Source organism: Leptonotus elevatus, chromosome 3 (assembly GCF_054856555.1).
Source record: "Leptonotus elevatus isolate MCC_2025b chromosome 3, RoL_Lele_1.0, whole genome shotgun sequence".
Taxonomy (NCBI): domain Eukaryota; kingdom Metazoa; phylum Chordata; class Actinopteri; order Syngnathiformes; family Syngnathidae; genus Leptonotus; species Leptonotus elevatus.
The window spans coordinates 4,286,131-4,311,453 of record NC_141241.1 but is presented as its reverse complement, the minus strand read 5'-3'; the positions used below and the strand labels follow the sequence as shown (position 1 = coordinate 4,311,453).

The following is a 25,323-nucleotide window of genomic DNA, read 5'->3' as shown; positions in this document are numbered from 1 at the left end:
TCAACTTCCCCATTGCTACAGCAGGAGGCGAAGCTGCAGTTCCCAGCATGCCTAGCTGTATTTCTGTATTTCTGTATCTGTAGTCCTAACCAAGCCTTGTTGCAAGTCAGAGCCAGATGTTGCCTGGTGGTCGCCTTTTGAGTATAATGATAAATACAAAAATAAATGCAAAAATAAATGCAAAAATAAATGCAAAAATAAATACAAAAATAAATACAAAAATAAATACAAAAATCAATACAAAAATAAATAAAGTAAAAAATAAATAAAGTAAAAAAAATCAATACAAAAATAATAATAAATAAATAATTTAAAAAATCTATTAAAAAATCAATACAAAAATAAAATAAATCAATCAATAAATACAGTATGTCTGTAATTTTTAAACACAGTGCCAGATTCAGGTTGTATTCCTTTGCTTCACCTTGCGAGATTAATGTATGTTCCTGTCATGTTCACCAAGACGGCTGTGTACCTGTGTATACTAACTCATGGTTTGTCTACGTTTTTCCTTCTTTAGATGTTGGGAGAGCGGTTCAAGCCCCGGCACACATCACAGAGAAAGTCATGCAGCTATTCAGGAGAAAAAGTGAATTTACCTTCCTGGCCTCCATCCAACAGAAGTCCTCAACGTCGGGTGTCATATTCTCCATCCATGAGTCAGAACACAGGTAATCCGTCCGTAATCCTCTGCATTTTGTCTTCAGCTCCTTTCTGGCACAACTTCACTGCAGCGGATTAGACTTCTTCCTTTTGTAATAAGATGAATTCTCATGCTCTAGTTGTTTGCAGGTGGTCGCTGTCGAGGTGTACTTAAGACTGGTGTTAAAGATCACTTATTCTGCTGTCATTGTGTATGAGTAGTAGATGGGAGAGAATTCTGTAGATGTGATAATGCATCACCGCTCAGGCAGAAAGATAAGCTTCCATGTATTGTGTCTGTAAGATGAGTCAAAATGAGAAGCGTGCTGATAATGCTTATCACAGGATGTTGCATAAGCGGGCACGCGGTCTAGGAAATAGGCTTGCACTCGAGCTGCAATCAACTTGCGCAAGTACACGTGCGCAGATCAGCCTCGCGATGCGATGCGACCGAACCAAAGTGAACGCTTGCGCTGTGTGCGGGGTTCTGCTACTAATTATGAGTGGCTGAACAATGACTTATGGATCTGTTGCGATTCAAAAGGTATTCAAATGAAAATGTGATTTGCTGGTTATTGCTGTTGCAACGTTGCAGGTTTAACACCGGATCAAAAATTCAATGTCACTGGAGCTAAAAAAAAAAAATGCTGACTCAAAACACTTGTTTCCCAAATCATCTTTACTCCAATTCAAAAAATTAAAATTAAAAACTGTAATGTGTTTTTTCAATTAAAAAAATAGCATCATTAATTGATTTGATAAAAACAGACACATAAAATAATTAGCTTGAAAATAAAGAATTTTCATCAGATTTTTGCTTCAGTTCAATGGACATTGTACTGCTGCTTCTGGTGTGTGTGCCGTGGCCACTGGGAGCAGTAGAGTACAAACATGCTGATACATAAGGCTTGTCACAGCTTCTGTAATGTTTCTGTGAGTAAAGACGAATTTCCTGCCGCAACATGATTGCTATTCATTAGCCCATCAATGGTGTTTTGCATGCAGACTTTTCTATGTGGTTGTTTAAATAGAAAATATGTAAGTCTTAGTTAACTTCAACTCGGAGTGGCAATAAGCAGCTTGGACCCTCAAATGCTGCATTTTGTGTAAGCAAGTTGAGATGACTGTAACGATAAGATGCTCCTACAGCTGGCATTTGCACAAAAACAGGTAAATTCACCCCTGCTCTAAAACTCACTTTCCACAAAAAAAAAATGTACAGTCTTCAGTGGGTGGAAAGTGATGAAGCTTTACGAGTACTCTGCTCTTGAAGTTAGTTGGTTTCGTCAGTGGTGGTAGGTTTGTCAGGTAGAGATTCAGTTCTGAGAAACTATCCATGGATGGTTTGATTTGTAAAACGTGTTGGAGCAGTCTGATGGCCATAAAGCGTTTCAGACTGGTACTAAACAGCAGTCGGGGCATTTATTTATTTGCCTGGAGGCAATTTTTCAACACTGCTCCAATGTCAACTGGCGAGCAATGGGCCAGAAATTATATCCTTACAAAATCAACAAAGCCTCTTTCAAATGCTGATGGCCTCAAGTCTGTCTAAATGACGCCTGAAATGACCTGTCACTTGTTGTATGTACGTCTTTGACTGGTCGTTTCATGTTTGTTGGCTGTAGGACACGTGCAAGTGGCAGCAATGAGTTCACCGCAGCTCTCTGATAAACTGTACAACTTGTTTTAAAGGGCACACTAAATTGATTTTCTCTCTGTTAAAAAAAAAAAACCCTGCAACTCACAAAGGCAAAGTGAATATTTGACATAGTGTGCACTGTAATTCAAGTAAAAAGACACACCCAGGGAGAAAATAACCACTGTTGTTGTTTAATTATTTGCGATGAGTACTGATAAAGGTGAGCGCAACAATTGGACTATAAACTATCTTTCCATCTCCATTCATTATCTCAGTCTTTTCTTCTCTGGCATAATATAATTCAGACATGGGTGCAGTTAAACAGTGATGACCAGACAGGACTGTCCTGTCTTTTTAAAGCCACATGCTGGTGGCAGCTTTGAGCAGTGTGGACCAAAATGCAGGGAAGCAGTGCAGGATGCATTCAAAAACAAAAGGCATTTATTTTCCAAAACAATAAAAAGAAGAAAAGGCTACAAGGCACGCGGAATCAGAAATACTAAATTAACTTATTGACTGCCATTGACAGCTATAGACGTAAAAAATTCATTTGAACTATTTCTTATTAGTTTAACATATTTTTCCATTTTTGTAAACAAGAGTATGAAAACCTAGATTTTTTTTTGTACATTTAGAGCATATAAAATTTGTGATTAATCATGAGTTAACTAGTGAAGTCATGCGATTAATTACGATTGCAAATTTTAATTGCCTGATGCCCCCAATTTTTTTTATATATTTTTTAAATATATATTTTTTAATTTTTTATCTTTTTTTTTTAAGGAAACGATTATTAAAAATTAGGGGCATCAGGCGATTACAATTTTTAATCGTAATTAATCGCATGACTTTACTAGTTAACTCATGATTAATCACAGATTTTACATCTGTTCTAATAAAAAAAAATCTAGGTTTTCATACTCCTGTTAACAAAAGTGGGAAAACATTTTAAACTAATAGAAATAGTTAAAATTTAGAATTAAATAAATAAATTTTTTACGTCTATAGCCGTCAATGGCAGTGAATGAGTTAACACAAGTCCAAGATACAAAGCAACAAACCACAACAGGTAACGTAACAAGACAATGAAAATGAACCGACGAGGGCTGAAAGAAACCAGGAAAATAAATACGAGATAAATGAGGAACATGACACTGGTGGCTGAGGGAGCTGATTGGACGACACAAGGGACCCGGGTTGACGAGCACGGGTGAAAAACAAAAGACATGAAATGAAACGAAGCCAAATAAAAACAACAAACAACAAAAAAATAATCCACATTCCACAATTGCAATTTCAATCAGTTACAGAACAGGTTAAAAGTGTGTTCTTTTTTGTACTCATTATGTCGTAGACTCTTATTAAATTCGACCTGTCAAAACAGCAGAAAACTGGAAAAGCACAAATGTTGTATACTTGCAGACAATAAGGCATTTTATGATTATCACGTCGTCTGCATATGAGCTCATTTGTGGTAGATTAATGGAACTCGCTAATCACGTAACCAGCGACTCACGTGGTCAGGAAACACAGACGACGGCACAGATACTTTACCTAGAATCTTCCATCTCTTTGTGAATGCCAATGACAGAATGTTGGATGTTGTGTTGCGGCGCAGCTGCCGACATTCAAAACCTTCACTCTCTGCATATAGTTAAAGAAAAATGGAAATTTCACCAAGATAGGCAGCAGCAGGCTAGGGCTGTTTTGAGAAAAAAACTGCTGTGGTGAGTCAGACCTCAACACTGCAAGCGGATACTAATTACAGTCAAGGAGATGGACAGAAGCGCCAAAGACTCTGCTGACTTGTGTTCCTCTGTGAACCTGCGAATCCTCTCTGAAGACACTATTAGGGCCTTAGTCCGTGACTATTCTTTACCATTACGACACAGACTTCCTATTCTACTGTCTTAATAGACAGCTCGCTCTATCACCATAATTCCCTCTTTCGTCTTGTTTGTCATATTTCTCGCCGTACAGTCCGAGCGTCCTCGGTTTTCCCTCCCGCCTCCTCAGCCAGCTCAACTACAAGGAAATAGCCATTTTCACTCATCCTTCACTTTGCTCATCCTCAAAGTGAAAACAGCTTTTGAATGCAAGCATTTCTTAGTCCCCTGCTGCAAAATCACAAGGCGCTTTCTTCGCTTCTTTGTGCTGATTTTTATTTTTTTTTGCAGCTGAATACTACAATCAAACCGTTTCTGTCGAGCCAGCACTTCTCCTCAGTAGCCCAGTAACACTTATTGTCACTTAGCGGCGATAGCTCTGTGGTAAACAAACTCAAAGCTCTGGTTCTCCACTGTTCCATTTATGTGAGTACTCAATGACAGAAGATGCAAAGTGAGCAGCTCGAAGGTGTGTGAGCATTTTCCATTCATCAGTTCTTCGGCGTAAGGGGCTCATGTCACATGAATTTTCTTGATTTGTTTTTAATATATATATATATATATATAAAAAATATATATATATATATATAAGGCTGCCATTTTGCTACTTGCTGTCGACTGAAGATGACATCACAGTTGTCAGGTCTCAGATAAATGACCAATCACACCTCACCTGTTTTCTGAAGCTGAGCTGTGATTGGTTGTTATCTGAGAGCTAAGCAACTGTGATGTTATTTTCAGTCGACAGCGAGTGGTAAAATGGCCGCCCCCTGAGATGGATCAAAACGGCTGGATTTTGCTCCATAACTCATATTCCAAAAATGTCATATTAATCGGAATGTCATGTTTTGACTAGTGAGGTCACATATAACATATTATTGTCAACTAATGTTTAAGGTTGACTTCCACTTTAAATATATTTGAAGTACTGAAAACATGCTGAGAACGATTTAGTACTGAACATTTGTGTAAAGTTATTTTTCACACTCTCAGTTGTCCAGATTTTTTGACTGGGGCTAAAAACCAGGCTGAAGAATTCAGAGTCAGATCTCTCCCACTGTGTAAATATTAAGCGCTCTTATTTCATCAGTTGCTGTCAGTGGCAATTGCGAGTTAATTATCATCGTTACTTACAGTTGGCCCTTCTCCTTCGCAGGGTTCATCGCAACTGAGACACTTTAAAAAACGGATTATTTTACTAGTTGGTGGCCAGCTCGTGGGAAAACCGTCTCCCGGCGGCGGGGTTGCCCAATTGTGTCGGTATGTGGGTCCACATAACGGGGGACAATTCAGGGGAATGCTAACCTTTTAGTAAACACAGCGGCATACATTATTCTTATCACTTTGTTATTTATTATTATTCATGCTGTGAGAACGTAATAGTTGAGTGACAGGTACGAGTGGAGCAAGGTGTACGTCGTGCCGATCCAGCGAACACAATCACGGTTTCTGAAAAGCTCATTGAATGCACTTTGTTTTTGTTCATTCATTCAATGTGCAGTAATTGAAGCGGCTGCTCGCAGGAGTAGGTCCAAATCTCCTTCGGCCCGCCTCCGCTGGGGAAAAATCACTTGTCAGTTAAGAGAACTTAGTCTTTTTCTTTTCATAAAAAATTTAGGGACAAGGGAGGATCTTTCAAAGATAGCCGACGTCACTTTGAGTAGCGGGCGTGGATGGAGAGATGTGATGACTCGAATGCATTTTGGATTCCTTGCTGCATTTTAGCAGCTATCGTGTAAATAGCCTTTATCGACGTCGTAATTGTGTTCTCTGTAAATCTTGATTGCATATGATGAACTTTATTTTTCTGTTTTTTAAGCCTTCAGTAAATGGGCCTTGGTCTTGTGCTCTACTTTGCAACACATCACATCAAACTGAAAATGGGAAATCAATCAGTGTCTTCTAATCAATATACCGCCGTGTTGACAGGTGCACTTATCGGTCCTCACTGCAGGATGTGATCGAGTTATCTTGATCCGGAAATTTGCTTCTTCTAAAGTTTCGTGTCTCCTTTTTTTAATTTATTATTATTTTTTTTTTTTTTTGTTCTTCTTTTTTATAAAGAGCTCAGTATTGTTCATTCGGAAATGTCATCATCATTGCTCTTTATTTTTATTTATTTATTTATTTATTTTTAATATATATATATATATATATATATACATATATATATATATATATTTATTTTTTTTTGTATGTGGGTGAGTATGTGTATGTGCGTGCGTACGTGCGTGCGTGAGTGCGTGCATGTATTTGTTAGCTCACCAAAAACCTATTCGAAAAAAATCCCATACCGTTCACCTAAACCGAACACCGCCGTCAGGAGACCCGAGGGGGACCAAAGAAAACCAAGGAAGGTGAAATCCAGCACCGACCAGACACCACCCACCGGGCCACCCACCAGAATTCTTCCCCAACCCAAGAAACATCTAAATTCCAACAAATCCCCCCAAAAACAAAAAAAAAAAATTTTTGTGTCTCCTGATATGTGCAGTTATCAGAAACTCAAAGCATCTGAACATTCTCCCCATCGCATTTTCTGGTTTGCGTCTCCCTTCTGAATGGATAATTGGTTGTCATCTCCTCTCATAAAGCAGATGTGTGACACCGGGGTTGAAGGGAAAGGGCAGAGATGATATACGGCCCTCCCAGCAATCACAAGGAGGCCAAACTTTTCCATGAGAAATGAAGCGCATCCATTTTGATGAAGACGACTTGTTAGTGCAAAAACTTTTCCCCCCAACGCTGTCACACTCATGAGACTATTCATTACCAAAAAGCTCTATGAAAAAAAAATCTGGTTTTTGCTTAATCACATATGTGATTATTGATTAAGAAGACAAAGGCAGAGGACAGAACCATGTGGTGGAAGCTGAGACTGTTGTGTGGCTCTTCAATGCTGCTATTCATAATTCTTGACTAAAAAATGATATCTGCAGGGAAAAAATGTCCAAACTGCCAGAGTGGAGTAAACATTTTTGATTGACAAATACGTTCGAATGTATTTGCAAGGACGTTTGAACATTGTAAGCTAAATGCTAAAAACTTAACATTTTTCCTCATAATGCCAAATTAAATCATAAAATGTGGTATTCTCTAAGGTAAACATATGGATTGGAGATTTGCTCAATTTATTTTGTACGATTACATTTTCTTCAGAAAGTAACATCAAATTTGCATTTCTATTCTATCACAGAATACGAAATGGGCCTACATAAAATTGTTTCTGTGGTCTGCGGATGCTTATTTCCGTGCGCCATTAGTTCCCATTGCCAGTTATAATTTAAGTAAAATGCAGGTTGTATACGTTTTCCATAAAAAAACAACAACAACCTACCTCTTAAAATTTGGATAGACTCTCTTCGTTTGTATTTAGTGCAGTGCAGAGACACTTAAAGGGATTTTCTTTTTTCATTGTCTGTCAGCGCATGTTTACTGCAGCTTGCCAGTAGATTATTCCCCCTCATTAAATATTCCCTATTACAACAGCTCCTACTAAATGTTCTATAAAACAAATGCTGGCCGAGAAGTGGAGTTAATGGCTTAGGTGATTATTTCATGAGTCGAATCAAGATAAAGGTGTGTCTGCACGCTCAGTAAATTCAATGTGAAGCCTCTCCAAATTTTGACAAAGCTTCCATCATCAACTTGGACGCTGATGCTGGAGAGCTTTTATTATCGCTTTACTCTTCACTCAATGCAAATGAATCTTCCCTAGCTGACAAGTATCATTGATGGAGACGAGCTGTCAGGTCAGTGCCCGCCCCGGCGCAGCCACACCGTGATGTATTCATTTCATTTCAGAGTGATGACATGGTGCTTGAAGAACGGCGCTGGAGCTGGCCTGCCGTGACTTTATTTACATCCCCTTTATCTTGGGGATGCTCAAACACACACGTCGATGCTGTAGGAACACTATCACTGCGCCATGCTGGGGGAATGCAACTTCCTGTTATATAGTGTTCATTTCGTCAACGAAAACTAAACAAAAATCATTTTGTTAATGCAACATTTTTCACCGGACTAAAACAAGACTAGATTTAAAATTGTCACTAAAGAACAATAAATGGGACGAAATCAGTATGCATTTCCGTTGACTAATGAAGACGAGACGAAAATATACTTCACCTAATAAAAATTGGAGTAAAACCTATGGATATTTTAGTTCATGAAAAAAAACTAGACGAAAATGATATGATTTTGGAAATTCTTGTCTCTGCTAATCTGTCACTGTGACACTGTCATGTGACAAACTCCCTTTCAAATCTGCAGCTAGCAAAGTGCAACATGCGCAAACACGTGAGACAGACAGGAAGTGAATTCACAGTGAAAGGTTAAAAATAAGTAAATTATAGTTATAATGTAACATTAATCCAACGGCTATAACCAACAATGATGTTAATCCGACCGCTGGCTAATGCTGGCTAACTTGCTAGCTTATAGCATGGAGCCATAGTTGTTACACAGCACAGTTTGATTTGAAATAGGTTTAGATCCGAATTGTTCAACATAATCTGCTGACAAAAAATATATACAGGGGTAAAATGATTGCCTGACTAAAACGTTGACACTTTTTGTTGACTGAAACTAGACAAATAAAATTATGTTTTCTTGGACTTAAATAATGCTAGATTCATAGTCGACTAAAAATGGAATAAATAAAAACGTGATGAGGTTGACTAACGTTAAAAACTAACAGGTGTGATTGTAACTGGACTAAATTTAAAAACGGCGGATACAATTAACACTACTGTTATATATAACGCATGTCTTTGCGATACTTAATGAATTCTGTTTTGATCTATAAATGCAGTGGTAATGTGGTATAATTATGAGCCTGGCCTTGGTGGGTGCGTGATGGGCTATCATTAGCTGTGTCACACAGGTCGAGCTTTTTTGATTATACATGATTGGCTTGGCCTCCTCCCATTAATTATTTTTTCTTCATCCCGATGAATTGATTGATCTTGGGTCAGAAAAATACATCTATACAGTATTTTTTTTTAAACACAAAGAGCTTGAAAGTAAACCACAACTTTTAAATTGTTCTCAGTCCAGTAAGGTTGATCACATATTAGTTCTTTCTGCATGTCTCATTCAATATTCCAAACAGAAAACCGCACAAGTCTACTACAGCATAGCCCACATTGATATTCTGTGGGAAGGGCACACTCTCCCTCCCCATTAATATGCATGATACTCTTGAGCTGTTGCTATTGAATGGGCTTGATTCCAATACCATTGTGTGCGGGTTCTTGTGTACCTCAGTACATTCCAATTGGCAATGAGGCTGCTAGCTTTGGGAAATGTTTTGTACGGTATCAACAGTGGTTCTGTAGTTTGACATGTCCATGTTGTGCCAAAGGAGCCACTGTTCAGGTCATCTGCTGCCACAGGGAAGCTCAAATGCCATGACTAGTTGCCTGCAGCCCTGATGCTGATGCTGATGCTGCCGCTGCGGCTGCCGCTGCCTGCCTTCTAATTCAGCACGGATGATGAGGCTGCACACAATGCAAGTTACAGGTCAAATGCCTCGAGTTATAGGGAGAGAAAAAAATAGGAAACAGTAGCTTAGACGGTGAGAGGAGTATTACTTTTATTTGCTGATTTTATTTTTGTGCTAGGCTAATGTTACAGTTTGACTCAATGCAACAATTTGGGCAGGAAATCATTGACAATAGCTTAATGAAAAATATTGTGGTTGTAGTTTTCCTCAGGTAAAGAACTGCACTGATTATTTTTTTTCTTTTAATATTTTGTACCTACAAAAGATAACCCAATTGTTAGAGCTTACATTTTGACGCACTGTAGTTTTACTTTACTTAAGCATACAGTATTATCCGATCAATACTGCGATTGCATATAACAGACAAAGAGAATAGTACATTTTCATTATTGCACATTTAGAAGTGCTAATAAATTGAAATGCTGCCCTTCAAGGTGAGAGCAAAAAGGATGAAAGCAAAAACACATTTACAATCTATTCAACACATTGTGTCCATTTTTTGTCCAGGTTGTAGTAATGTACCTTAGTGTTAGAAAAAAAAACAACTACAAAATACCCTCCACATAAAGATGTACATGTTAATTGTATCTGTAACTGGCAGCACAAATATCTTCCAACTTCAATCAGCCTATTTCAAGGTAGTCACTGTACATTTCGGTATCATTGGTATGTTTGAACCGCACTAAACGTGGACCATAGAAAGCTATGAACTATGGACAAGCATCTTGAATTTTAAGGCTATAAAAACAGGCAGATGTTTTGTTCCTGTGATTACAGTTGCCCAAATTATTCAAGGGTTTAAGGTACACATGACTGAAATCAACCTCCCTGGATGTTCTGGGGCTGCTTTGCTACATCTGGCACTGGTTTATTTCTGGAGAGAAATGTGTTGTCCCGTGTCATAAATCTTGGTCCTCCAAAAGGGTCATCAGCCAATCGTGTTTGACTTTTCACCTTCTCTCCTCCCCTTCAGCTACTTTGAGTTGGAGAGCAGCGGCGTTCGAGAGGAGATCCGTTACCACTACCGCTACAAGGGCAAGCCCCGCACCGAGTCCTTCCCCTACCGTCTTGCTGATGGCCAGTGGCACAAAATTGCCCTCACTATAAGCTCCTCCCACCTACTGCTGCACGTCGACTGTAACAGGTACCAGCCAAAACCGCACACCCTTAACACCTCGATAACTGCGGGCAGTGTGAAATCATTTTCCATGAGTTGCGGGTATTTTCAGCTCAGTATTCGACTGCTGCTCTCTCTGATATTGGCAGGTTGTTTACTGTGTTGGCTGTGGAAAAATACCCAAGAACATATTAACAAGCAATCACGCACGCGTCACTCTTAACGGCAATGGTACTTCTCAACGCCGCTGTGAGGTGGTGCACCCAGAACACACATCCCATAATAAAGTGGAAGTTAACAATGATATAATCGCTCATCGATTGGGCGGTCAAGGCCTATTTTTTTTTTCTGCAAGAGCTTTCCGTCAGACTCACAGCTGATCTATAAACATGCTCTTCAGAGGTGATGATCCCTCTCAGCGCCCCCCCCCCCCCCCCCGAGTCAGCAAGGCGTCACTTGCCCTGCGACCAATGCACTCGCTGCAACCGAGCGGTGCAAATTTGAGAAGTGCTAATGCCTCTGTCGCCCATCCAGGATGAAAAGTTGTGTGAATCACAGGGGGTTGTGTTGTAGTATTGATTTTTTTCTTTCCCAGACGCCCATTACTCCCATCAGGCTAGAGCTTTGTCGATTAATTATAGCCGCAATGTCTGCCGTCGCTCTTCAGCAGATAAAAACCGGCGTGAAGGGGGCTATTAAGAAGAACCGATCAAAACATGACTGGTTAAAGTCGTTTCCGGCTTTTCTGTTCGTATGCAGTTGCTGTTCAGCACTGGTGGCAAAAGTGGTTTGGCTACGTCTGCCTCACAGTTCTGAGGATTTTGGTTCGAATTCCGGCTCCTGGACGAGTTTGCATGTTATCACTTTTTAAAACAGCTATTTTTTTTTTTTTAATTATGATTATTATTATATTTTTAATGTTTTTTTTTAAATTTTACATAACTCATTCACTGCCATTGATGCTATAGACGCAAAAATTCATTTGATCTATTTCTATTAGTCTTCTACTTTTGTTAATAAGAGTATGAAAACTTAGAACAGATATAACATTTGTGATTGATCGTGAGTTAATTATTGAAGTCATGTGATTAATTAACAATGAAAAATTGTATTCACCTGACGTGATAAAAAAAAAAAGATTATAAAAAATTTGGGGCGTCAGGCGATTAAAATGATAATTGTAATTAATCGCATGACTTCACTAGTTAACTCACGATTAATCACAAATTTTATATCTATGTACAATAAAAAAAATCTAGGTTTTCTCACTCTTGTTAACAAAAGTGGAAAACAAATTTTAACTAATAGAAATACTTCAAATGAATTTATGACGTCTATAGCCGTCAATGGCAGTGAATGAGTTAATGTATTTTAGTATTTTATTGACTGTTTTTTTTTAATATATATATAGTTATAGTGATAGTGTGCGGATCTCAATGTACAGCACTTTGGAAACACTTGCTTATAAAAGGTGCTATAGAAATAAAGTGGATTGGATTATTATATGTAGGTTCCGAAACATGCATGTTTGTAGGTAATGTGTTTATTATTTTGTGTATTTATTTATTTACAAATGTTCTGTACTCATGCTTTGATGGAGACAAAAAAAGAAGAAGATGAAAATCAGTTGCGAAAAGAGCAAGTGATTGATTCATTTTCAATATACATGCAGTTCCTTTGACATCAACGTTGGCCCTGCCAACATGGCTGCCATTTTGTGCCGCGTTTTCTGTTCATAGTTGTGGTCTACTGTATTTGTCATGAACCAGGTAAGAAGCTCGCTTAACCAAAGAACTGACAAAACACAAACTAGTACACCGTTTGTTACGAATTTGTTAAAATAACACAATCTTAACTTTTGGCACGGTACCGTGAGTCAAGACTAAAAACATTCCATGGTTACCAAGCCCCTCTCAGTATCAGTGTAAGACAGAAAGGTTGGCCGCATTCTCTGCTCTGACCCGCGGTTACTCATCTGCATTTCGCCATGACCCAGCAGCAGCAGCTGGTGACACCGCTTGCTGGCAAATCACTTTTTTAAAAGAGCTATCGGAACAAACCAAATTATCATCTCAGCATTTTAGTCTAATGTGACCCTGAGGACAACTTTTCGGGGGTAGTGAGTAAGGCAGTGTGCCCTCTATGTGTGGCCTGTAGAATCTAAATGCGATTAAGAGCACAGTCCAGGAAGTTGACAAAATGGTTATGAATAATTATTCAATTTGATCGTACCGCGCATTGATTTTTTTTTTTGTGCGATGGGATTTTTGGGTCTGCTGTTGTTGCTTGGCCATCAACAGCAGATTCTACTGTGTCACTTTATCAACAAAACAAGCCTCTGGTTGCCTCCATTCCATCACGTACAAGGGTTTCCACTTACGATGTCCTGACTGACTTGCTGTCCCTGTAGCTTACTCTAACTTCAGAGAGGGCAGACCTCAACATTTTGTTAGTCATCGGGCACAAAGGTTTTAAATGTTAACATAGGGTTTTATATCTGTTTTCGTTTTCACACGCTGATTACAACCGCGTAAATGTGCCTCGAATTATAGTCGATGTTGTTATTTGCGGACGTATTTATTTTTCCAACAAAGACTTCACTCTTCAATTTTTTTTTTCAGGCCCATTACTGCCCTGTCTGACAGTGTCGATTATCTCTAATTGCTTTTGTTTTGCTGTGTGATTAATGCATATCGGATCAGCTCGGTTAATCTCATTTGCAAACATGTCTATGCCATACAGCACTGCATCAGAAAAAAAAAGAGTATAACATTAGTCTGGTGAACATCTGATTGTACTCGTTTGACAGTCGATAATGGTGAAATGTTACTTTGAAAAAATAATCTTGCCAGGTTAATAAACTAAAAAAAAGAAGTCCTTTAAATGTACTTCATTTTAACATGAACATCGGTTGCATATCGTGATTAGAATGTGTTGGGAAAATTACAGTTTACTACATTGTAATCATGTGCAATGGATAATTAAATGTCAGTCAGCGTCATGGAATGATTGTGCTCAAATGTGTGGTTTCCATCGTAGCATGTGTTCAAATATAAGCCTGCCATGTCATGTCAGATCATTTTAGTGTGCCCCAACATTTGTTCACAGCACACGTAATTATTCACTACAGGTTATCAGTACTGAAGTAGGGTAGCCACAGCAATTTGAGATGCGCATTCAGTTCAACTTTTGCTTTTTTAAATCACTTTAAATCTGCTCTTTGTAACAATTTGCCCCAAAACATCTTTACAATAGCCTTTTTATTTGACCATTTATAACTTTCTAAAATTCTAATTAGTATATTAACACCTCTGTTCACAATGGGTTCTCCTGCAAGCCACCGGCCAATAGTTTTCAGACCGGATTCAGGTTCGAATTTCCCGCCCAATGTGACATCATGTACGCATTGTGTACTGTATTTGAAGAAGAAGAATGTGCAGTTTCATGTTTTGGCCACAGGTGGCAGTAACGACTCAAAATAGAATTTGTTGCATTCAGTAACTTTAAATGTGCGCATTGGTTTATTTTACAGTACTAGATCATTCCTGTTACAGTCAGTTATGCCGTACTGAACCTCCGATTCTGTGACTAGCTCCTCATGTAGTAGCCGACCAGTGCCTATTTGTAAAAAATGAGTAGCAATTCAAAAGTGTTTTTCAATACACAACGCGGTGCACCGTTTTACCTGAAAACGTTGGCTCTCCACGAGATGTTTTATTTATGGCCATGGAAAGTCCTCTCGCAATATGCCTGAAAATGAATACATCCATCTTGCTCAGGAAGAGCGGCCATATCCGAATGAACTGATAAACAATGCTTTTATTGGATCATGGCGCTTTGCTGTAGGCCTTTTTCATCACACAAACACATTTGCACGGCGTTCCCTCCAAAAGTGTTATTCGGGAGCATGGACAAGGTCACGCGTTCATAGCACTCCGTCGCATTATGCAAATGTGTCTCCATATTCTGGAAAAGTGAATTAGTGGCACACGCCAAATATATTCACATACATCCTTGTCACTCAAAGTCGAGTTTTTGTTTTGGAATAGCTAATCATAGCAATGACACTTACAACCTTGTGTGCGATCGTCCTCTACTTGCAGGAGGTCACTTGTGTTGCACGCTGGCGAGTGTTTCCCAAAGGGCCTCAGCTGTTGGACTCATTACTGCTCAGTTCCTGATGCCAGTTCCTTTCCAAGCCTTTTATCTGGCACACCGTTTAGACAATGCTCTGCTAAAAATGTGATAACAGCCGAGTGAGTCAATGCGGAAGCTGGGTTTCTCCTCGAAGGCTCCTTCCTTGGGGTACAACATGCGGCTCGGAACAAAAAAGCCAAAGTCCTACTCAATCATTTTTTTTTTTGCTTCTCTTTTCATTTTGCGAGAGTGGATCATACAAAAACACTTCCCCCTGTCACCAAGTCGAAAATGCCTAACACTCCACCAGTGAGAATGTTTCATTCGTCGGTAAAAAAAAAAAAAATATCTTAACAGTCTTGCTCACAGCTTTGCCTCTGGGGCACACTTACGCTTGCTCGATGCTCTATCAGTAAAAGTAGTGACAGATAAGATGTGTCTTCATTGTGTGGGCGCGTGTCGCTGGCAATGGGACGTTTTCATCAAAAGGTCACTCTCAAAAAGGTCAAGTGCACTCCAAATTGCTTTGCATCATCTCCTGATATGTATTGCACACCTTGAGCGACATTTTAATGCAATTTCTGTCATTTTTTCAGTACCAACCATTTCAAAGTGTCCCTGTGTCGTCGTTTCAATAATTGTGGCTGCTCTGAGGCAAAAATCACCAGACAATATTTCTGTTAGAAAATACATATTTTTTCTTTTTCTTTTGTATTGTCACTCTTTTTTTTAAATTTCCTCCTAGGCTGGTTTCAAGCTTGTTTTTAATGTCACTCACATACAGTGAGAGTGGTTGTGTGTGTGTGTGTGTGTGTGTGGGGGGGGGGGGGGCGGGGTTAAAAGTTATTTTGAAGATGATTATAATGTGTTTATTTACTTCCACACCGATTTAATCCTTTTGTCGTATTTATGAAGGAAATACAATGACATCCAAGACACATTTCCACGGAGCTCAGAATCTTGATCAAATTCACTACCTGAGCCAATACTTAGACATGGTTCCAGCAAAAGTTAAGTCGAATTTTTTTTTAGGGGCGCATCAAAATAAGTGCCTTCAGTATGCTCAGCATGACTTCGCGGACACGCTAAACAATGCTGGAATTGCCAGTTTTTGCACTACTGACATTATTACATCATTGAACAGAGCCCTTTATATTTAATGTTCAGCATTTTATAAGCTATCATAAAGATTAGGATCAGTTTTCGTCATTGATATTTCCCCCCCAAAAGTTAAGATAAATCTTGAACTGGACATGGCTCATATAGTTTTCCCTTGTCATATCAACTCATAATCTCATCCCACTAAACTAGCTTAAGGCACAACAACCATGTGTCGATTGCCATGAAAAAAACAAACACGTCTGCTTCTACCCGCTGCGCAGCAGTAATTTGAAGTCATTTTCAGATTCTCATATTTGTGGCAGTCACCAGCATGGCTAATGCTCCGCGTGTTCTGGCTACAAAAAGTTCCCCCCTGAAGGCACATCATCTTGAGACCCACCTGCTACGGCTTGGTCAATGAAGCCACGACAGGCTTAGAGGTGGTCCTACTGTATAAATGTCAGCCAGTGATGGGGATTTTTTTTCTTTTTTTTAATGGTCTGCAGAGAGAGAAAAAAAAATCCTGCTGACCTCCTTGTGTGTATTGCCAGCAGCAGGTTTAAGATGCTACATGATCAAAGCCAGGCGCTCGCCCTCAGTTTAACGCTGGCAAATTTTAATATCTTGGAATTTCACCTGTAAAGTCCTATTAAATAAATTCAATATATAAATCATAGCCAGGCCATTACTCTTAGTAATATCATGCTCAGTGGTATTTGTATTTGATTATTGATTTGATTATTAAATTTGCAATCTGTTTTGCTCATTCCCAGTTTTGAGACAAACTAAAAGAATATATATATATATATATATATATATTTTTTTTTTTTCTTCTTTTCTTCACAAATCTACCAAGATATACAGAACACCATTGTCGATGTAGGTTTGGCACAGTTTATGCATTAATGTAGTGTTCATTTATTTATCATTGAGGTTGACATTTTCTAATACATTCTTTGCCTTTGTGGTCGGATGAATGAGATCCTTTTTGACTTCTGACTCGCGAAAGTGAAAACCTTGAATTGCAGGCAGTTTATGGACGTGAGCTTCATTGCGTCAGTGCCTAATGAAGGAGAGAAACAGAAAGGGATCCACCTTGAAAGTCTTATAATGATGCATGTTGTATTACCTTTGTGTCCAGCAGCCATAAAATGACATTCCGCGTTCCTCATTTACTTTGCCAGTGAGCTCAAAGATATATATTTTTTCTCTCCATTGCTACCCCGCATATCAGCCTGGCAAATGTTATATTGCTGTGGCGCATTAGGCTAATGATAAAATTGCAATGAAATGAAACCTTTTTTGATGGCCGTGAATTGCTTTTCTTCCTTTTTGAATTGGGTTATTTTAACAATAAATGAAAAATGACGTGTGTCAAGAAAACAACATGTTTAAAAGTTTTAAGTTCTTCACTTTAGCACATCTCTGGATATAATGTAACTTGTTTGGCCTCTTCACACTGTCAACTATGTCTTAGAACATATATTGTATTGTTACAGCTCTAAACGACATGTTGTGCAATTATAGCATTTGAATCTACGGCTGCATCTTTACTAGCAGTTGAGGCAAAAATGGCAGAGTAGTTGAACACCCTGCCCGGCGACCAAAATGAAGGGCATTTTAAAATGGATGCATTTGGTTCATCTCTGATTATTGTATTTTACCGTTCTGCTGTTATTTATATATATTTATATATATTTATATATCATGGTGCAACTTGGTATGACTTTAAATAATCACCCTGCATTTAGAAGAATGCAACTACCTAATAAATGATCAAGATTTCAAATAAATCTGGTACTTAACGTTGAATGTTCAGGTTGAAAGCTGAAATATTAGCTCCGTACCCTCCAAAAGCACGGCAACGGCAATCAATTCCTTTGTTTTTGTTGTATACTGAAGACACTTGGGTGTCAGATCAAAAGATGAATTCCAGCTTTTATTTTATGGTATTTACATCAAAATGTGTTAAATAACTCAGGTCAGGGCAGAGCATCTTTTATTTGAAGCCACACACTTTATTAATTGAGCAAAAAAAGTATTGGAACTTGAACTTGGATGGCTCTTTTTAGAATCGGCTCGCTGGTCTTTGTTGATGATGCAACATCGTCAAATTCTAAAGTCTACAAAACCCTTTTGAGTGGCAATTTAGAAAAAAAAAAAAGAAAAAAAAAAAACAATAGAGGGTGTCAAACATACGGCCCGCGGGCCAGATCAGGCCCACATAGGGGTTTAATCCGGCCCGCGAGACGATTTTAGAAAGTAAAATTTGTAATGTCAGACCAATTAATCAGCGCGCCAAAATCAAGACATATAAATTCACAATTTTACAAGCAGTCCTCAGATGAGCAATGCAACTTGTACACGGAATTGTCCAGGATGTCGTTGTTTTACACACAACCTGAAGATTGTTTGAAACGTTTTTTTTTTTTATCATAGACGGACATAAACGTGTTAAATATGACACAAATTCAATTACTTGGAGCACAAATACATATAACAAGGATTAACGTCCTTATAGCGTCATTAACTGCGTCACACAATGCATTCTGGGAACAATATATATGCAAAACAGGTACTTTTAACACATCTGAGAACTCATACAGGCAATGTGTTGCCGCGTGCCATTTGCATTTGTGTTATTTTTTGGAACAATATAATTACAGTTGAGCTCCGTAATTTAGGGCTGGCCCACAAATAGTGAAAGCCTGCGAATAATTGATGGCAATTGTTTTTGAAGTTAAATACCATTTTTGTACCGATCTGGCCCACTTGGTAATATATTTTCCTCCATGTGGCCCCTGAGCTAATATGAGTTTGACACCCCCTGCAAATAGAGCGTGCATTTGACCTCTTGAAGAGGCGACAAATTTAAAATGTAACAGTCTGGTGAGGTCAATTAGTCGCAGGTTTGATTAAGTTATTGCAAGTAAGGGTTTTGCCACCAAGTATTAAATACTATTCACTTTAAAGTAATCGAATCATGTCCGTTCCAACACTTTTGCTCACTTGAAAATTGGATGGCTTCAAACAGATGATGTTCTGTCCTGGATGGAATTCAGAATTTTTGTCTGATATTCATTTTTTTTATGTAAAACCCAAATGTCTTTCATACACAACAAAAACAACGATATTAACCTTGCCGTTCCGATACTTTTGGATGGACTCTATATTCCTTCCTTCTGTTTCATTGCTTAAATCTATTGTGAATATTTGCCTGACTCTATAACCACTTTTAATGGGGTTTAAATATGTTTGCTTTCTTTTTTTTTGCATTAGCTCTACCTTGATTTCATCGTTATTTAATGTCCAATGATCGGGCATCAGATTCAGTCCCCCTCAAAGATGTTGTTGTGTGACAAATGCGGCCGCTCATGCCCGGGTTCGCAATCCACGAGACGGACACTCAGTCAGCTTTCAGCTATCATTAGCGTTGCTAAGCTTATATCAGCGCGTGCTGCTCCAATTACTTTGTTGGTCTAAGCTTCTCCACTGTAGTTTGTGTGTGTGGGGGTTGTTTGGCTGTTCCCTCGTGTTCGGTGTGATGGAGTGTGTCATTAAGAGCGCCAACCCACCTACTCCAGGCAGACGCCCAAACATGGGGTTCCTGCTGGTGATGAGGCATAGGAGAAAGAGGTGTGACAAGGAGACTCGGGGGACACGTGGATACATAAATAAACAACCCAACAAGGCTTTCCATCCTTGTTGTTGTTGTTTTTTTTCATCCAAATAGAAAAATAATGCCAGTGTTATGGGCTCGGCACACGGGAGGCGACGTCGCTCGCTCTCAATTCATTTCCTATGGAAGCAGAGCGACAAGGCGAAAATCGTCTTCCCCCCCCCCCCCCCCCTCGGCGACACCGCGGCATCCGTGCATGTGGAAAAATGGCGTGCGTACACGTAGACGTGCGCGCGTAGGCCCGTGACGCGATGCTAACATGTTCAACTTTTGTCGCTGACGCCGGGGCTTCAACCAATCAGCGAAGGTTTCATTGATGAGCCAATGAACGCAGGGCATGCAACACATCCAGCAAAATGGATTCGATCATTTTAGCAGCGTTTATAATTTTGAAGAAAAAAAAATATCATTTTGTACGATACTTCACACAATCATTTCCGTGACGTCAACAAATAGGCCGGTGAGAGTTTTTGTAACAGTTAATAATAATAATAATAATAATAATAATAATAATAATAATAATAATAATAATAGGAAATGGATGGATCTTCATACTGGAATTACGTATTTCGTTAACGTTTGCCGCCTCCCGTGTGTCGAGCCCATTTGAGTATTGCCAGAAAAGGACCGAATATCTAATAGCAGATAAGGTCATAATAAGGTAAGTACAGATAGGAAGCAAAGCACACCGTTCCTTCAGGGACCGGGTGCGACTGGCCGATTGGGATCCATCTTCATCTGCATAGCGCAAGTAAAAGCAATCTTGTCCTCGGCAACAAGTCACGGAATTTGGGTCATTTTATCCATTAAACATGATACATCTGCTATCGTATTGCATTTGCTCTACTTTCAGACTCCGCTTGCCTTTTCTTTGCGGCTTACTTTTGTGCCCTGTTTTTCTCTCTTTCTTTTTTTTTTTTTTTTTTTTTTATAAATACTTTTAATTTGTTGCAACAACCTCACAAAAAATATCATCCACTTGGAGAATTGTAGGTGTTTTAATTCCCTTGTAGTGGATTTACGTAACTGGTGAGCAGCGACTTCAATCTCAGATCACCGTGCTTGTGTTTTTTTACCACAGAATTGTAATTGGGGTGGTGACGGCACAGTTGAGTTCATTCTCTTCGCGACACTTTAGAAGTGGAAGCATAAGAGAGACTGACAGATGCCCTTTTGAGATCTGCGACGCTGTCGATTTTTTTTAGTGCTGCAATGACAGAGTCTGAATTTACAATACTTTAGATGTAGCCTAACGCAAACAGAAAAGTACACCAGTTGCAACCTCATTCTCTATCCGCAACGCAACATAAGGAAGTTCCTATGAAAACTTTGCGGTCTCGCATATTTAATTTAAAAAGTTTGACAACTTTGCTCAAGTTTTCATTCCATATTCAGAGCCAAAGGCTGAAAAAAACCCAACAAGAATAATACTTTGTCAGACATATTTGTTGTACAGTATTAAGCGATTAATGTCGACCTTGTTACCCATAGAGCTTTTATTTTTTATTTTTTACGGTTAAGTGTATAAAGCCCATTGAAGTTGGGACGTTGCGTCGATAAAATGCGAATAAAAACAGAATACAACAATTTGCATAATGTTGATCAGTTTGAACGTTAAATACTTTGTCTTTTGTAGTGCATTGAATTGAACGCGGCTTGAAAAGGATTTGCATGTCATATTATTCTGTTCTCACTTTCTCCATTTGAATGCTCGTGCTTCACTGTGCAGGGTTGGTTTTATTCGGGTTGATGAAAGTGCACATTTTCTTTACGCTTACTGAAGTGGGTGAATGAGGATGACTTCACAAACTGTTTGGAAGCCAGAGGCAGAATAATGAGCACCCTTGTGCATGTTGATGTGTAAACCAGAAGCCCACAAGGCTTTGGCATAGTGCTGAGATTTGTTTTTTTTTTTGCCTCGCAGAATTTGTTTACCTCTACATTTCGTTATGAAAAAAAGAGTTGGTTTATCTAATGTGCCGATTGTCTCTCACGATATAATTATGTCTTCACTTGTGTGTATTTCATAATGATGCATTATTCATTCGTCTGACCAAACAATTTATGGAAGTGACTTTAATGTTGAAGCATGACCTTAAAACCGCGACCCATAAAAACCTTTGGTATGATCTAAAACAGAGTTTGTGAGCTTGGCCCTTCCTCCAACCTCATGCTAGGTGTCAATAGTAGTATTGTAATAATTGTATTAATTGTAATGTCTTTGCTGGACGTGATTGGATCTTGTCATTAGCGAAGAGAAAAAAAAAGGAACACTCTTGCTTTAGGTGGAAATTGAAGTGGATGCTTTTATGTTAAGTATAGCCCAAGGTTCAGCGCGAGAGAGCATATGGACGTCGGATGGTAATGGCACAGGTGGCCTTGGGCATGTTCACAAACTCACTGTGTTACGAGTAACGCATAAAAACAGGCAGCTGGTAAGATATTTCAAGTCGGGTTTTACTGGCAGCTGTTTGTGTTTCTACATAATATCCTGAAACAACACAGGCAATATTTAGTGCATCTGCTGCCCTGTTGTACAATAACGATGGCTGGACACTGTAGCCAGCCACGCCCTGAGCTACAGCTAGCTTTTCCAAGATCCAGGATTTAGTCATTACTAGAAATGTCTCGCAGTCCACTGCAACTGACGACTAAAATAATTAACATACTGTACACCCACAACTACCTTTTTTTTTTATTTGTGTTTGACTGTCCCGTTCAGCGGAAGGCATATCTGACATGTCACATTTTGGCATTAAGCGGAAGAGCAACGGTTAGCTTGCGCTACTTAAAAGTCAAATATAAAATTGTACATTAAGCAGACTGACAAAGGGTGTTACTGAGTAGATCCGTTTGAAGGATGCAGTGGTTTCCAGGTCAGTGAGACGGACACAATATCAATTCTCGTACGGCGACGGAAAATCTCTGCAATTAATACCGTTTTTCAAGATCAGGGAGACGAGGCTGTTTGAGAATGGGGTCACTATGCCGCCACTTCAGCAGTCTTTACGTAAAAGCTGTCCTTGGTGATCGAACTACTGCCTCAGTATTCATGACATTTTTGTGGTTTAAGACTTAATGCAATCAAATTTGACCACCGCAATATAAACACAATGCCCGCATTTCTATGAATTTAAGAAGACTGCTGCATTCATTGTTCCACTTGACCATATCGCATCTCTGCATTGCTCTTGTCTCAAACTGTCTCACGAATGATGACCAAGACGTTCACCTTCCTGCCTCTGCCGTCTAAAATTGAGATGTAGGTCACTTTCAAACACACACTGATAAAGGTCAAGAGAAGCTGTGTAAAAGTGGGACAGTGCTGCCCTATTTTGTTGATTGGAGTGTTAATGTCTGCTTCTGCTCCACAGTTACGTTGCATTTCTTGAAATCAAGTATTGATCAACATTTTCCGAGCGGGCAATCCTGGGCCGCACAGCTAATCTCACGGGGAAATGAGTAATTAATCGGCCACCGATTATAATCGGCCACCGATTATAATCGGCCACCGATTATAATCAGCCGATTATTGGCCTTCAAACATCGGCCAAAACAATCGGCCAATTGGGCTAAATGGCAGATTGTTTTCCCCTTAGAACATTATCATCGAAGAAAAACGCAGTTTCCGATGCTGTGAAGTACCGTGAGTGCACCATTTTGCTTGCGTAGCATTAGCAAATAGCAAGTGTGTAGCGTGTGTTATTCTGATTATTCTGTTGTCCCTCAGTGTCCTTCAAGCTGTTTAATGACACCTCAGTTGGACACACAACGATAAGAATTACATCCACTGTATACTTAAATACAAAACATGCTTCGTTTTTAAAACATCGCTAGCCTAGCGCTAATGCTAAAAGCGACGGGAGGAGTGTAATTAAATGGTCATATATTATTTGTGGCAAAGTACTAAAAACCTGAGAAAGAAAACTTTTCAGCAACATTGTTGGTAAAAATGTTTTCTCATTCCCGTATTGTGGTTGTCAGCATGATCTGTTTCTCACTGAAACCTGCACCAGGGTGATAAAAGAGCATTGTTAATCACTCTGTACAGTATGTCGACTGGTGAACATTCTCTGTAATTAGCCGTTGAAGTGTGCTGCTGGTAACGTCAGACAATGCAAACATGCCCCTTAGCACATTTGCTATTTTAATTGGCATCACAGTGCTCCAATGTTTCCTCTGTGAAAACCTTCACTGCAGCTTAGCTGCTGACAGGAGGGGGGGGGGGGTTAAGGGGGTGAAGACGGCAAGGTTAGGGGGAGACAAAATAGAATAAAAATCACCTGACCCTCTACATTCTTTACGTAGTGACGGCTTTTCCAGACAGCTACAACAACTTTGAGTCTGCAATATTTAGAGACTTTGACGCTAGCACAAAGCAAACAACTGGCATAAATACGTCGATGACATAAATGTACTCATCCACACGATACGTAATTGATGATACAATCAGGGTCATTGAAAATTGGCAGTTGTGTGTTATCAAGTATTTGCCACATAACAAAAAAATGTTAATAGACATTTTCACTATGATGTCACAGCATTTCCAAGTGGCAATTTAGCTCTGATGGAACCACAAGTAAACAAACTTTTCTATGGTAGAGAAATTGAGAAAACAGAGTAAGGTGGCTTGAATGATGATTTTAGCCTTGTCTATCGCCGTAGTTTAAATAAAACAATGTGCTAGTAAAAAAAAAGAAAAAAAGAGTAAGTTGCTTAAAAAGGAGATGCTAGCTGTCATTTGTTTTTCAAAAGATAAGTTGATTGGCGTGGTGGAAACTCAAACGTAATTAACAATTAATTGACTTGACTGTTGCTCAGATTATGGCAAAGATAAGTTATTTTGATGCTCAAACGGCTAGCATGCTGTAGCATGGTTTCTTTTTACAGCTTGCTAGCGGCTAGCAAAGAAGCTAATGTATCACCGCATATCCACACCCAATGCCCCTTTTGTCAAATATCACAAACAGTAAAACGCTCAAAGCCTGACACCTAATTAGTGTCCTTTGGTCATAAAAAATAATAATAATAATCTTGCTCTAGCTAAATTTTGGTTTGAATGTGAGTGTGAATGGTTAGTTGTCAGACCTTGCCCAATCACGGACGTTAGCTAGCCTCTTGCCGAAAGTCAGCTGGTATTGACTACTGCTCGCACGAACCCTAATAAGGAACAAGCAGAATCGAAAATGGATTACTGGTTCTTTTGCTCCAACAATTTGGTCAAGTTGTAAATTGTACAAAATTGTACAAATTGACCTTTTGGGTGTCGAAGCACCCAGGTACCACTATAATTGAATTTCAATTTACTTTTCAATTTGCAAACTCCGCTATACTGTTATCAGGTTCATAGCACCAAGTGTGATCATCTCTGAGGTGATTGTTCGTTATTTCGTTATTCATCCATCACCAATAATCCAATTTTGTAGGATAAGCATCATGCATTTAAGCATTTAAAGCTTTAAAATGCATATTGCACTAAAGTATCACATGCCAGGTTCCTCGACTCCAAATTTTGTTGACTTACTTACTAAATCTATTTATCATACATTCTGATAGCTTGCATAAGCTGCCTGCGGTTTTATTTTGAGAGATTGTGAGAACTGTTGCAAGTCAACC

General features: G+C 39.0%; 1 protein-coding gene across 3 annotated transcripts in view; it reads left to right on the top strand.

Moving 5' to 3' along the window:
- Positions 1 to 25,323, top strand: part of LOC147176684 (protein kinase C-binding protein NELL1-like) — a 179,322-nt gene that overhangs the window by 49,691 nt on the left and 104,308 nt on the right. For all 3 annotated transcript variants that reach the window (XM_086071424.1, XM_086071421.1, XM_086071422.1), the window contains 2 exons: positions 521 to 671; positions 10,647 to 10,817. In XM_086071424.1, coding sequence (XP_085927550.1) covers positions 521 to 671; positions 10,647 to 10,817 — 322 coding nt within the window. The remainder of the gene's footprint in view (positions 1 to 520; positions 672 to 10,646; positions 10,818 to 25,323) is intronic.